Source organism: Salvelinus fontinalis, chromosome 29 (assembly GCF_029448725.1).
Source record: "Salvelinus fontinalis isolate EN_2023a chromosome 29, ASM2944872v1, whole genome shotgun sequence".
Lineage (NCBI taxonomy): Eukaryota > Metazoa > Chordata > Actinopteri > Salmoniformes > Salmonidae > Salvelinus > Salvelinus fontinalis.
This window is the reverse complement of record NC_074693.1, coordinates 28937469-28951148: the sequence shown is the minus strand read 5'-3', so window position 1 is coordinate 28951148 and position 13680 is coordinate 28937469. Positions and strand designations below refer to the sequence as shown.

The following is a 13680-nucleotide window of genomic DNA, read 5'->3' as shown; positions in this document are numbered from 1 at the left end:
TCCACTGGTGTATGTGTTGTGTGTGAGAGAGTGAATTGATTTATACATCTGTGTGTGTTATCAAGGCGTATAGATTACTGCTTGTCATATAAAGTGATAGTATTTTTAGCAGCAGGGATACATCACCCCCTTCACACTGGAGCTCTGCCATGTAGAATGCTTGTGTGATATCCATCATATTACAAATGTCAACTCCTTTAAACACGATTTGAGTATCTAATTTGACGGAACACATGCATAATTTGACCCAGTCAGAAAAAGTTACAGCATTACAGATTTTTTCCTGGTCAACTTACATTCTCTTATTGACACATTATGTGGCATATTTAACCTCTATGTGTCCAGCACTATGCTTCACCATCCACTGAGCCATGCACTTTGACTCAGTTTGGTCAGGGAAATTATTTGATAATGAGATTAAATGATAATCTTTCTCCCCAACCCACCAGGTGCTAAGGGTTCTGGGTAACATTTCCCATCAGGGGAGAGATTACTGGCTCACCTGGCTCAGGCTGGCCTACTGCCTGCTCTCTGTGCCACACTCAAGATGGCTGACCCTGAGGTGGTGACTCCCCGTCTTGCTCAGACCTACCATGTACATTTAAAATGTTTTTATGAAATTATGTGATGTACAAATGTTTTTATGAAATTATGTGATTTTCAAATGTTTTTTCAACAATATTATGTGCTGGATATCTGTACAGTAAAACAATCAGATGTTATTTTTATAATGTTTTTATAAAATGCGAAATTCAACTAACAGAATGTGATTTGTCTTAAGAACCTCTTGATTTCAATAGATAGCAGATGTGTTTTGACCGGTAGCCTAGCGGTTAATCGATGTGCGCTTGAGCAAGGCACCTAACCCTAATTGCTCCTGTAAGTTGCTCTGGATAAAATTACTCAAATGTAAATTCATTGTTTGTTATTCCTGCCCATTTGTTATTCAGGCCAGTTGGAGAAACAGGAACAAGTCTCTTCACACTTAGTCAGATGCAAATGTATTTTAATAGAGGCTAAGCTTTCGATCAGTCGACCTTCATCAGAGCATATTAAAAGGTGTGTGAGCGCGAGATTGACCTTGTAACCTCTTCCCCAGGCTAATTGTGCATAGCCAGGAAGTGTCCGGTGAACGAGGTTAGTGACTCAACAACAGTAAACATACACACCATGTTCCCATCAGTCATCAGGTTTTATAAAGTTTGATTACTTCTGATAACATTACCTTTGTCTGGGTTGTGTGTTTCAGAAAATCTAAGAGGCCAGCCCTTAACCATCCCACTGATCAGATAGCCAGAGAGGCTGGCTGGTACAATGTGTGTGTGTGTGTGTGTGTAGTGAGAACGACTGATAGTGTCGGACTGTTAAAACGTGCTCCATACCTGTCCTATACCTGCATGGCACCTGATAAGGTATGGGAACGTCCCTTAGTCGACACTCACCTGTAGAGCCTGTCAGCTGGTGCAGAGGTACAGCCTGGCTCCTTAGATCCCCTACCAATCAACGCCCGTCCTAGAGACCTGCAATCTACTCCATCTGTTTACATTGGCAAAGTTCAGGCAGAAAGGCCAAAGATAACAGGTTTGAAAAGGGTAGACTATAATATCTGTGATTGACCTATTTTCTTTCAGAGAGTCAAGTTGTTTTGAATTTCAATTACAGAAACAGTTTAAATGTTGAAAAACGGTCAACCAAGTGAAAAATGGATGCCCATTTGCAGACTACCCCAGGAAGTATGTGTTATCATAATAGAACAACAGGTTGGCATTCCTGTGATCTCCAAGGTCAATGGAAGTACTGGGCTCTCAAAATGTGTTGGGTTTTACGAAGTCAATATGGCTCAGCGTACTAGTAATGTTGCCACTTAAATGTATTAGGCTCACATGGGCCTTTTACAAGATATTCCTTTTTACAAGATATTACATAGAAAACAGACATGTTTTATAGCATGTCATCTGTTATGTTTTTACTTGTACTCTTCTCTGCTATCTGCACGTTTCTTCTTTCTGACCCCTCCCTCCTCTGACCCCTTCCTCTCTGACCCCTCCCTCCTCTGAACCCCCCCTCTTACCCCTCCTCTGACCCTTTCCAGCTTGCTCCCTCCCTCTCTCTTTCCTTACCCCTCTCAATTTCTTCCTCTTTCTGTCATTTCCAGGTTGCCACTTGGTCACTGCAGACACTATGGTGAGATGAATGAGAGAGAGACAGTTTGGTTGAATGAACATTGATGTGAGTTTATATCTGCAGGTGTTGAATGTTTGTCTTTTAATCAAGTGTTCCTTAGCTTTTCTGAAAAGCTTTTCTTGTAAATGTGTGAATGAGACAATGTTTTTCAGTGTTGTATGTTATTGCATGATGCTATTTGAATTGTTGTCAGATGAGAAGTCTTCAAAAGTTTTGCTTGTTCTTGATCTGCATTTATAACATTTCATAAATTGACTGAATAGTGTTTTGCGGCGTTTGGCGTACAAATACAATTGAGTGCAACATGTTTGTGTTGAAATACAATGCCGTACAGTGTATTGACAGAAGAATTCGAATATTTTTTGTGTGTGTGTGTGTGACAATGTCTGTCAGAGAATCAGTGATAGGGCGAGGAATGGAAGAGGGAGAAAGACTGAGGGTGGTAGAGACCAAAGGAAGGGGTTTAAAGAAGAGATATTGCTGTGTAGCGGAATAAGGAGAGATTGGAAGGACAGTAGCTGCAATATTACTCTCGGAACCGTTACAGTTCTGTGTGTTGTCTGCCTGTTGTCTGTGTGTTGTCTGTGTGAGAAACAGTGTCTATTAAGGGTCTCTGCGTATCGTGTTAAATGTAGAGTGTCAAGTGTGATTTACAGAGGTTATAGTGCAATGAATGCTAAGCGAGAGGTGGGGCTGTATTTCCTGCAGTGCCAATAAGTATTTATAGCTTCATTTAATATTTTTTACAGTATGTGAAACTGAAAACCTTGGCATTCTTTCGTATGACACGATATTACTGTGATGAAGCAGCAAACTACTGTAGCTGGTGGTGGTGGGAATTAAACAATAGAGTAAACCCCTTCAGGTGTGTACCGGTAGGTCAGTAGGAAAGAAGTTAGAAATACGAAAGTAGATCAACAGGGTGATAAGTTAGAAATAGAAAGGTAAATAAACAGGGTGATAAGGTAGAAATAGAAAGTAAATAAACAGGGTGATAAGTTAGAAATAGAAAGTAAATAAACAGGGTGATAAGTTAGAAATAGAAAGGTAAATAAACAGGGTGATAAGTTAGAAATAGAAAGGTAAATAAACAGGGTGATAAGTTAGAAATAGAAAGTAAATAAACAGGGTGATAAGTTAGAAATAGAAAGGTAAATAAACAGGGTGATAAGTTAGAAATAGAAAGGTAAATAAACAGGGTGATAAGTTAGAAATAGAAAGTAAATAAACAGGGTGATAAGTTAGAAATAGAAAGGTAAATAAACAGGGTGATAAGTTAGAAATAGAAAGGTAAATAAACAGGGTGATAAGTTAGAAATAGAAAGGTAAATAAACAGGGTGATAAGTTAGAAATAGAAAGTAAATAAACAGGGTGATAAGTTAGAAATAGAAAGGTAAATAAACAGGGTGATAAGTTAGAAATAGAAAGGTAAATAAACAGGGTGATAAGTTAGAAATAGAAAGTAAATAAACAGGGTGATAAGTTAGAAATAGAAAGGTAAATAAACAGGGTGATAAGTTAGAAATAGAAAGGTAAATAAACAGGGTGATAAGTTAGAAATAGAAAGGTAAATAAACAGGGTGATAAGTTAGAAATAGAAAGGTAAATAAACAGGGTGATAAGTTAGAAATAGAAAGGTAAATAAACAGGGTGATAAGTTAGAAATAGAAAGTAAATAAACAGGGTGATAAGTTAGAAATAGAAAGTAAATAAACAGGGTGATAAGTTAGAAATAGAAAGTAAATAAACAGGGTGATAAGTTAGAAATAGAAAGTAAATAAACAGGGTGATAAGTTAGAAATAGAAAGGTAAATAAACAGGGTGATAAGTTAGAAATAGAAAGGTAAATAAACAGGGTGATAAGTTAGAAATAGAAAGGTAAATAAACAGGGTGATAAGTTAGAAATAGAAAGTAAATAAACAGGGTGATAAGTTAGAAATAGAAAGGTAAATAAACAGGGTGATAAGTTAGAAATAGAAAGGTAAATAAACAGGGTGATAAGTTAGAAATAGAAAGGTAAATAAACAGGGTGATGAGTTAGAAATAGAAAGTAAATAAACAGGGTGATGAGTTAGAAATAGAAAGTAAATAAACAGGGTGATGAGTTAGAAATAGAAAGTAAATAAACAGGGTGATAAGTTAGAAATAGAAAGGTAAATAAACAGGGTGATAAGTTAGAAATAGAAAGTAAATTAACAGGGTGATAAGTTAGAAATAGAAAGGTAAATAAACAGGGTGATAAGTTAGAAATAGAAAGTAAATAAACAGGGTGATAAGTTAGAAATAGAAAGGTAAATAAACAGGGTGATAAGTTAGAAATAGAAATTAAATAAACATGGTGATAAGTTAGAAATAGAAAGGTAAATAAACAGGGTGATAAGTTAGAAATAGAAAGTAAATAAACAGGGTGATAAGTTAGAAATAGAAAGGTAAATTAGCAGGGTGATAAGTTAGAAATAGAAAGGTACATAAACAGGGTGATAAGTTAGAAATAGAAAGGTAAATAAACAGGGTGATAAGTTAGAAATAGAAAGGTAAATAAACAGGGTGATAAGTTAGAAATAGAAAGGTAAATAAGCAGGGTGATAAGGTAGAAATAGAAAGGTAAATAAACAGGGTGATAAGTTAGAAATAGAAAGTAAATAACCAGGGTGATAAGTTAGAAATAGAAAGGTAAATAAGCAGGGTGATAAGGTAGAAATAGAAAGGTAAATAAACAGGGTGATAAGTTAGAAATAGAAAGGTAAATAAACAGGGTGATAATAGGCAAACAGAGGGAGAGAGGGGTGAAAGCGGGATCATAGGGGTATACTACAAAGCAGGTTGAGGAGTTAGTGAGATAACTTTGGTAAACTGAGTTCAACTCGAGATAACCTGTCATACGAAAGTGGCTCACCTTTAAGCCAGGTACATTCCTATGGCAACGAATCCTTCAGATCTAACCTGCTCTGGGGGAGGCTAACTCAAGGCTATCTCCATTTACATCAGATGACCTCCCTCTTGCAAAGATTGCGCCCCCATCCCCTTCATTTGAGGCAGACGACTGCTTAAATATTTTATTAATTTGGTAATGACAGACTGGGAGAGGGCAAGAGAGGTGTGTGTGTGTTGAGATTGAGCGCTGCAGCTGAGTGATTTGAGTGAGAGGAGACAAAGCAGCACGCGCGCATGTCGTGTCAACCTTTTACATGTTGTAGGTTAGATTGTCATTATTGAGACAACCTACTGTTTTTCCAACTATTTTTCCATAAAACATATTAACACGCTAGAACTGATGTGCATCAAGAAATAACAGCGTCAAAGCACAGGAAAACTACTTTAGGCGCTCCAGCACATATTAGATACATTCGCTCAGAGGTGGTTTAAACTGCATTATAAACTGGGTGGTTTGAGCCCTGAATGCTGATTGGCTATACCACGGGTATGGCAAAACATGTATTTTTACTGCTCTTCTTACGTTGATAACCAGTTTATAATAGCAATAAGGCACCTTGGGGGGTTGTGGTATATGGCCAATATACCACGGCTAAGGGCTGTATACAGGCACTCCGCTTTGCTTAGTGATTTAAGAACAGCCCTTAGCAGTGGTATATTGGCCATATACCACACCCCCTAGCGCCTTATTGCTTAATTATAAACTGGGTGGTTCAAGCTCTGAATGCTGATTGGCTGAAAGCTGTGTTATATCAGACCATACAAACAAATATTGGCCAAATACCACTCCCCCTCAAACCTTATTGCTTAATTCTAATGTCGACTTTGCTTATGGAAAACAATGGAAGTTATGGAACTCCCTGGCATGCTTCTGAAAAGTCCACAGTAAAACTGACATTAAATGTGGAGAATGATACATCTGCATCTGTTGGTCATCAAGTAGCCTATTATTTTATATGTTACTGTAGGCTACTGTAGCCTACCATTTGATACAATACATATGTTGAAATGAGGATATCACTGGAGCCATTGCAAATCAATTTGTGCCACTTGTGTAGCCTACCTGGAGCTGGCAAACGGATTTAATAAACAGCCTATAACTTCAGTTTATTGTTGTTGTAGCCTTGTGTTATTATGCAATTATTAATGGCCATGTTTAGTTAATGAAATTGGAAATTATCAACTGTGAACATGGTCACAGTTCTATCGCAATTGCAGATCAGCTGTAGTCAGAATGCATTAGATTAGGTAACATTCAGTCAGATTAGGCTACAGGTAAAAAAAAACAAACACTGTCTGTTGACAAGCATGGGCCTATTCAGTTCATATTATTAATGTTTGATTCAGTGATTAAAATTACAACCCTCAATATCCTATTACAGCAGGCTATTAAACAACAGAAAACCATGGCAAAATGTAATTACAATCATAAACCCGGAGTCAGTAAGCCTAGCCTATTGAATTGATAAGCCAATTCATTTATAACGGTTTGCAGTCTGGCACATAATAACGGTACAATTGCCAGAAAATAAATAGCCTAACATTAGTTCGAGTTTCCCCCAAATGTTTCTTGAACAGAGATTGAGATCCTTTGTCCAGATTTCATCCCTCAAACTCTCCTGTCAGATTGGTCTATAGTTATGCACATGTGCATAAGGGATTTACAATCATAGCCGTTAAATCAACATCCATTGACGGATAATTATCTGGCGAGTTTATTAAGGGCCAACTAATTCTCTTTTCTCTTTCGACATATTCAAATTCCTTTAATAGTCATGTTAGCTCGCAATAATTATTATTTTGATGGAGAACCGAATTTAGCTCCTTACGTCTTTACAAATTACGTTGACATTCCTTAATTCGCTCGATAACATTATGGAAAAAGGGTTTATTGGCTAAATGTGCCAACTCCTCTCTTGCTGTATAAGAGCACAAGGCCAGACGCAGATGCAGATACGGGAGGCAAATGGTTTGAGTCTTTGATATTTATTATATTCCAAAAGGGTAGGCAATAGAATGGTCGTGGACAGGATAAAGGTCAAAACCAGTTCAGAGTCCAGGAGCTACAGTGTGGCAGGCAGGCTCGAGGTCAGTGCAGGCAGAATGGTCAGGCAGGCGGGTACAGAGTCCAGGAGGTACAGTGTGGCAGGCAGGCTCGAGGTCAGTGCAGGCAGAATGGTCAGGCAGGCGGGTACAGAGTCCAGGAGGTACAGTGTGGCAGGCAGGCTCGAGGTCAGTGCAGGCAGAATGGTCAGGCAGGCGGGTACAGAGTCCAGGAGGTACAGTGTGGCAGGCAGGCTCGAGGTCAGTGCAGGCAGAATGGTCAGGCAGGCGGGTACAGAGTCCAGGAGGTACAGTGTGGCAGACAGGCTCGAGGTCAGTGCAGGCAGAATGGTCAGGCAGGCGGGTACAGAGTCCAGAAACAGGCAAGGGTCAAAACCGGGAGGACTAGCAAAAGAGAATAGAAAAAACAGGAGCACGGGAAAAGCACACTGGTTGACTTGAACAGACAAGACAAACTGGCACAGAGAGACAGGAAACACAGGGATAAATACACCAGGGAAAATAAGTGACACCTAGAGGGGGTGGAGACAATCACAAAGACAGGTGAAACAGATCGGGCGTGACATGCTGGGAAAAACACCATGTTGGGCTAGTTTTCAGGACTCGTGGGCAGGTTTTGAATGGTCATTTCCGGAAATGTTAGATAGACAGAACTTCTAAAAGCCTATTTCACACAATAGCATGGTGGATTTGAACGATTTTGTGTTTTTTATTTAGATTTCAGCACAAATGAAAATGTCACTGACTCGGCCATGGATTGATGATTCACCATTGTCTTTAATGACGAGTTAGGTGTTCGACTAGCCAGTTAAATAAAGGATAAATATTTTATTTAAAAATTTTTAACATGCAGGCGCAGTTAAAAGCCTGCTAGAGTTAGCTGTAGGCGGATGAGCAATACCGACCTTCGTAGTACGGATGAAGCCTGAGCTGGAATGTGAAGCTAACTGAATCTGGTTAGCTTTAGAAAACCCTGAGTAGATGTACAGTTGAAGTCAGAAGTCTACATACACTTAGGTTGGAGTCATCAAAACTCGTTTTTCAACCACTCCAAAAATGTCTTGTTAACAAACTATAGTTTTGGCAAGTAGGTTAGGACATCTACTTCGTGCATGACACAAGTCATTTTTCCAACAATTGTTTAGAGACAGATTATTTGACTTATAATTCACTGTATCACAATTCCAGTGTGTCAGAAGTTTACATACACTAAGTTGACTGTGCCTTTAAACAGCTTGGAAAATTCCAGAAAATGATGTCATGGCTTTAGAAGCTTCTGATAGACTAATTGACATAATTTGAGTCAATTGGAGGTGTACCTGTGGATGTATTTCAAGGCCTACCTTCAAACTCAGTGCCTCTTTGCTTGACATCATGGGAAAATCAAAAGAAATCAGCCAAGACCTCAGAAAAAAAATGTAGACCTCCACAAGTCTGGTTCATCCTTGGGAGCAATTTCCAAACGCCTGAAGGTACCACGTTCATCTGTAAAAACAATAGTACGCAGGCATAAACACGATGGGACCACACAGCCGTCATACCGCTCAGGAAGGAGACGCGTTCTGTCTCCTAGAGATGAACGTACTTTGCTGCGAAAAGTGCAAATCAATCCCAGAACAACAGCAAAGGACCTTGTGAAGATGCTGGAGGAAACAGGTACAAAACTATCTAAATCCACAGTAAAACGAGTCCTATATAGACAGCAAGGAAGAAGCCACTGCTCCAAAACCGCCATAAAAAAGCAAGACTACGGTTTGCAACTGCACATGGGGACAAAGACTGTACTTTTTGGAGAAATGTCCTCTGGTCTGATGAAACAAAAAAAGTACTGTTTGGTCATAATGACCATCGTTATGTTTGGAGGAAACGGGGAGGCTTGCAAGCCGAAAAACACCATCCTAACCATGAAGCACAGGGGCGGCAGAATAATGTTGTGGGGGTGCTTTGCTGCAGGGGAGACTGGTGCACTTCACAAAATAGATGGCATCATGAGGATAGAAAATGATGTGGATATATTGAAGCAACATCTCAAGACATCAGTCAGGAAATTAAAGCTTGGTCGCAAATGGGTGTTTCAAGTGGACAATGACCCCAAGCATACTTCCAAAGTTGTGGCAAAATGGCTTAAGGACAACAAAGTCAAGGTATTGGAGTGGCCATCACAAAGCCCTGACCTCAATCATATAGAACATTTGTGGGCAGAACTGAAAAAGTGTGTGTGAGCAAGGAGGCCCACAAACCTGACTCAGTTACACCAGCTCTGTCAGGAGGAATGGGCCAAAATTCACTCAACTTATTGTGGGAAGCTTGTGGAAGGCTACCCGAAACATTTGACCCAAGTTAAACAATTTAAAGGCAATGCTACCAAATACTAATTAAGTGTGTGTGAACTTCTGACCCACTGGGAATGTGATGAAAGAAATAAAAGCTGAAATAAATCATTTTCTCTACTATTATTCTGACACTTCACATTCTTAAAATAAAGTGGTGATCCTAACTGACCTAAGACAGTGAATTTTTACTTGGATTAAATGTCAGGAATTGTGAAAAACTGAGTTTAAATTTATTTGGCTAAGCTGTATGTAAACTTCAGACTTCAACTGTAGCTTGATGGACAAAGAGAGAGGTTTGAAGGAGAACAAGCCGACCATGTGTATAGTTCTTCTGCATGATTGCATACCAAACAATGCTGTTTTTGTGTATGTGATTCATTTGCATAAATAATTAATGCATGTTTGTATTTGATATCTGATTTTAGCGCCCACATAACAATGATTTAGCCAGCTAACTGATAAATATTATGAAATAACATTTTGTGTGCTAAAAAAATATAAACTTCAAACAGATTAGCTGTAAATAACTGATGTGATTATAATATAAAACCTATAAACATAAAAGAGAGATCTTAGCATTTAATTAACAATGTTTTTCTGGGGCCCATACCAATCCATACTTTATTGGAATATATTCCAGTGTTTAAAAAGCCATAGGACCAAAACCGTGTGTGTGTATGCTAATGAAAGAGTGTTTACTACGTGGGTGTGATGCGGTATTATATGTACACACACAGCTATCAGCTATCAGCTGTCAGTGCCATGTGTTTAACAGTATCAGTGTGACTCTGACGTTCACATTCTCCTCTCAGACAGTGTTGGGTAACACTTGAGGGAAAAATCGTGTTCAAATTTACATCATGGAATGGTTTATTGACTATTAATTATTTATAGTTGGAAAGGGAAACTGGTTGGAAATCAATTGGGGGGGGGAGTGTTCATACCTTACATCAAGGAAAAACAGTTCATGAAGGGTTTGTAAAGGGGTTTTAAGTAGTTTATAGTAGTGGTGGGGGGGGAGAATTATGCAGTTAACTATCACAATATACATTTTGGACGATACTACACTGAACAAAAATATAAATGCAACATGTAAAGTGTTGTCGCCATGTTTCATGAGCTGAAATAAAAGATCACAGAAATGTTCCTTACGCACAAAAACTTATTTCTCTCAAATTTGTGCACAAATTTGTTTACATCCCTGTTCGTAAGTATTTCTCATTTGCATATCAAGAAGCATATCAAGAAGCCGATTAAACAGCATGATCATTACACAGGTGCACCTTGTGCCGGGGACAATAAAAGGCCACTCTAAAATGTGCAGTTTTGTCACACAACATAATGCCACAGATGTCTGAAGTTTTGAGGGCGTGTGAAATTGACTTGCTGACTGCAGGAATGTCCACCAGAGCTGTTTCCAGATCATTTAATGTTCATTTATCTACCAAAAGCCACCTCCAATGTCGTTTTAGAGAATTTGGCAGTACGTCCAAACATCGTCACAACCTCAGACCACATGTAACCTCGCCAGCCCAGGACCTCCACATCCGGCTTCTTCAACTGCGGGATCATCTGAGACCATCCACCGGACAGCTGATGAAAGTGTGGGTTTGCACAACTGAAGAATTTCACCACAAACTGTCAGAAACTGTCTCAAGGAAGCTCATCTGCGTGTTCGTCGTCCTCACCAGGGTCTTAACCTGACTGCAGTTTGTCGTCATAATCGACAATGCTTACCTTCGATGGCCACTGGAACGCTGGAGAAGCGTGCTCTTCACAGATGAATCACAGTTTCAACTGCACCGGGCAGACAGCGTGTTTGGCGTCATTTGGGAGAGCGGTTTTCTGATGGCAACGTTGTGAACAGAGTGGTGGTGTTGGGGCTACGGACAACGAATACAATTGTATTTTATTGATGGTAATTTGATTGCACAGAGATACCGTCACGAGATCCTGAGGCCCATTGTCGTGCCATTCATCCGCCGCCATCACCTCCTATTTCAGCATGATAATGCACTGCCCCATTTCGCAGGCATCCGTACACAATTCCTGGAAACTGAAAATGGCCCAGTTCTTCCATGGCCTGCATACTCACCAGACATGTCACCCATTGAGCATGTTTGAGATGCTCTGGATCGACGTGAAGAGGAGTGGGACAACATTGCACAGGCCACAATCAACAGCCTGAACAACTCTATGCGAAAGACATGTGTCATGCTGCTTGAGGCAAAGGGTGGTCACACCAGATGATTCTGTTTTTTTTATCCATGTCCGTACCTTCTTTTTAAGGTATCTGCACATCTGTTTTCCCAGTTATGTGAAATCCATAGATTAGTGCCTAATGAATTTATTTCAATGTGAAATCTATAGATTAGGGCCTAATGAATTTATTTCAATTGACAGATTGTCTTATATGAACTGTAATTAAAATCTTTGAAATTATTGCATGTTGCGTTTGTTTTTGTTCAGTGTATATTGTCAATATACCGCAAACCCCTGAGGTGCCTTAATGCTATTATAAACTGTTTACCAAAGTAATTAGAGCAGTAAAAATACATGTGTCACGCTTGTTGAAATGAGTGAACCAAGGCGCAGCGTGTGTAGAGTTCCACATTATATTTAATAATGAAACTTACAACCAAAACAACAAAGAATATAACAAACGTGCAGTATTGCAGTGCTCAAGGCAACTGCACAAAAACAAGATCCCACAAACAACAGGTGGGAAAAGGATGCCTAAATATGATTCCCAATCAGAGACAATGATAGACAGCTTCCTCTGATTGGGAACCATACCAGGCCAACATAGAAACGAAAATACTAGAATGCCCACCCTAATCACACCCTGACCTAACCAAATGGAGAAATAAAAGGCTCTCTAAGGTCAGGGCGTGACAACATGTTTTGTCATACGCGTGGTATACTGTCTCAGACGACACCATTCTGGCCCTTCTTTGGACACTGTGTTAACAACCCTCCAGACAAGCTTCAATGCCATACAACTCTCCTTCCGTGGCCTCCAACTGCTCTTAAATACAAATAAAACTAAATGCATGCTCTATAACCGATCGCTGCCTGCACCTGCCCGCCCGTCCAGCATCACTGCTCTGGACGGTTCTGACTTAGAATATGTGGACAACTACAAATACCTAGGTGTCTGGTTAGACTGTAAACTCTCCTTCCAGACTCACATCAAACATCTCCAATCCAAAGTTAAATCTAGAATTGGCTTCCTATTTTGCAACAAAGCATCCTTCACTAATGCTGCAAAACATACCCTCATAAAACTGACCATCCTACCGATCCTCGACTTCGGCGATGTCATTTACAAAATAGCCTCCAAAACCCTACTCAATAAATTGGATGCAGTCTATCACAGTGCTATCCGTTTTGTCACCAAAGCCCCATATACTACCCACCACTGCGACCTGTACGCTCTTGTTGGCTAGCCCTCGCTTCATACTCGTCGCCAAACCCACTGGCTCCAGGTCATCTACAAGACCCTGCTAGGTAAAGTCCTCCTTATCCTCCTTATCTCAGTTCACTGGTCACCATAGCAGCACCCACCTGTAGCACGCGCTACAGCAGGTATATCTCTCTGGTCACCCCCAAAACCAATTCCTCCTTTGGCCACCTCTCCTTCCAGTTCTCTGCTGCCAATGACTGGAACGAACTACAAAAATCTCTGAAACTGGAAACACTTATCTCCCTCACTAGTTTTAAGTACCAGCTGTCAGAGCAGCTGACTGTATGTTTGTTTTACTCCATGTGTAACTCTGTGTTGTTGTATGTGTCGAACTACTTTGTTTATAAATTATAATTGTAGATAGTTTATAAATGTATAGATTATAATACAATCCCTTTGATGACAGGTCTCCTCTCAATTTTAGATTATTTTCTCATTAATCCTATTATATTACTCGCTCGCTCGCTCACACACACACACACACACACACATTGTCCATCTCACACCTATCCCCCACAGCTCTCTCTCAGCTCTCTCCCCAGCACCGTTGTCCCCAGCCTCCCCTCCTCTCCAGGGGGCTGTGCTACTGGGGGACCGAGGGCACGGTCCTCCAGACAGGAGGTGGCGCTGTTCCAGACCCTGCAGGAGGCTCTGAGGGAGATCGACCTGCCTGAAACACAGGACCTGCCACAGGGTG

At 40.1% G+C, this 13680-nt stretch overlaps 1 protein-coding gene across 2 annotated transcripts in view; it reads left to right on the top strand.

The window, feature by feature from the left end:
- Positions 1 to 2138: 2138 nt before the first annotated feature.
- Positions 2139 to 13680, top strand: part of LOC129827794 (carnosine synthase 1-like) — a 30221-nt gene continuing 18679 nt past the window's right edge. The window contains exons 1-2 of one of the 2 annotated variants that reach the window (XM_055888985.1): positions 2139 to 2184; positions 13503 to 13677. In XM_055888985.1, coding sequence (XP_055744960.1) covers positions 2182 to 2184; positions 13503 to 13677 — 178 coding nt within the window. In that variant the 5' untranslated portion in view covers positions 2139 to 2181. Of the gene's footprint in view, positions 2185 to 10532; positions 13678 to 13680 lie in introns of those variants that run through there. The other variant, XM_055888984.1, reaches the window with a different exon arrangement.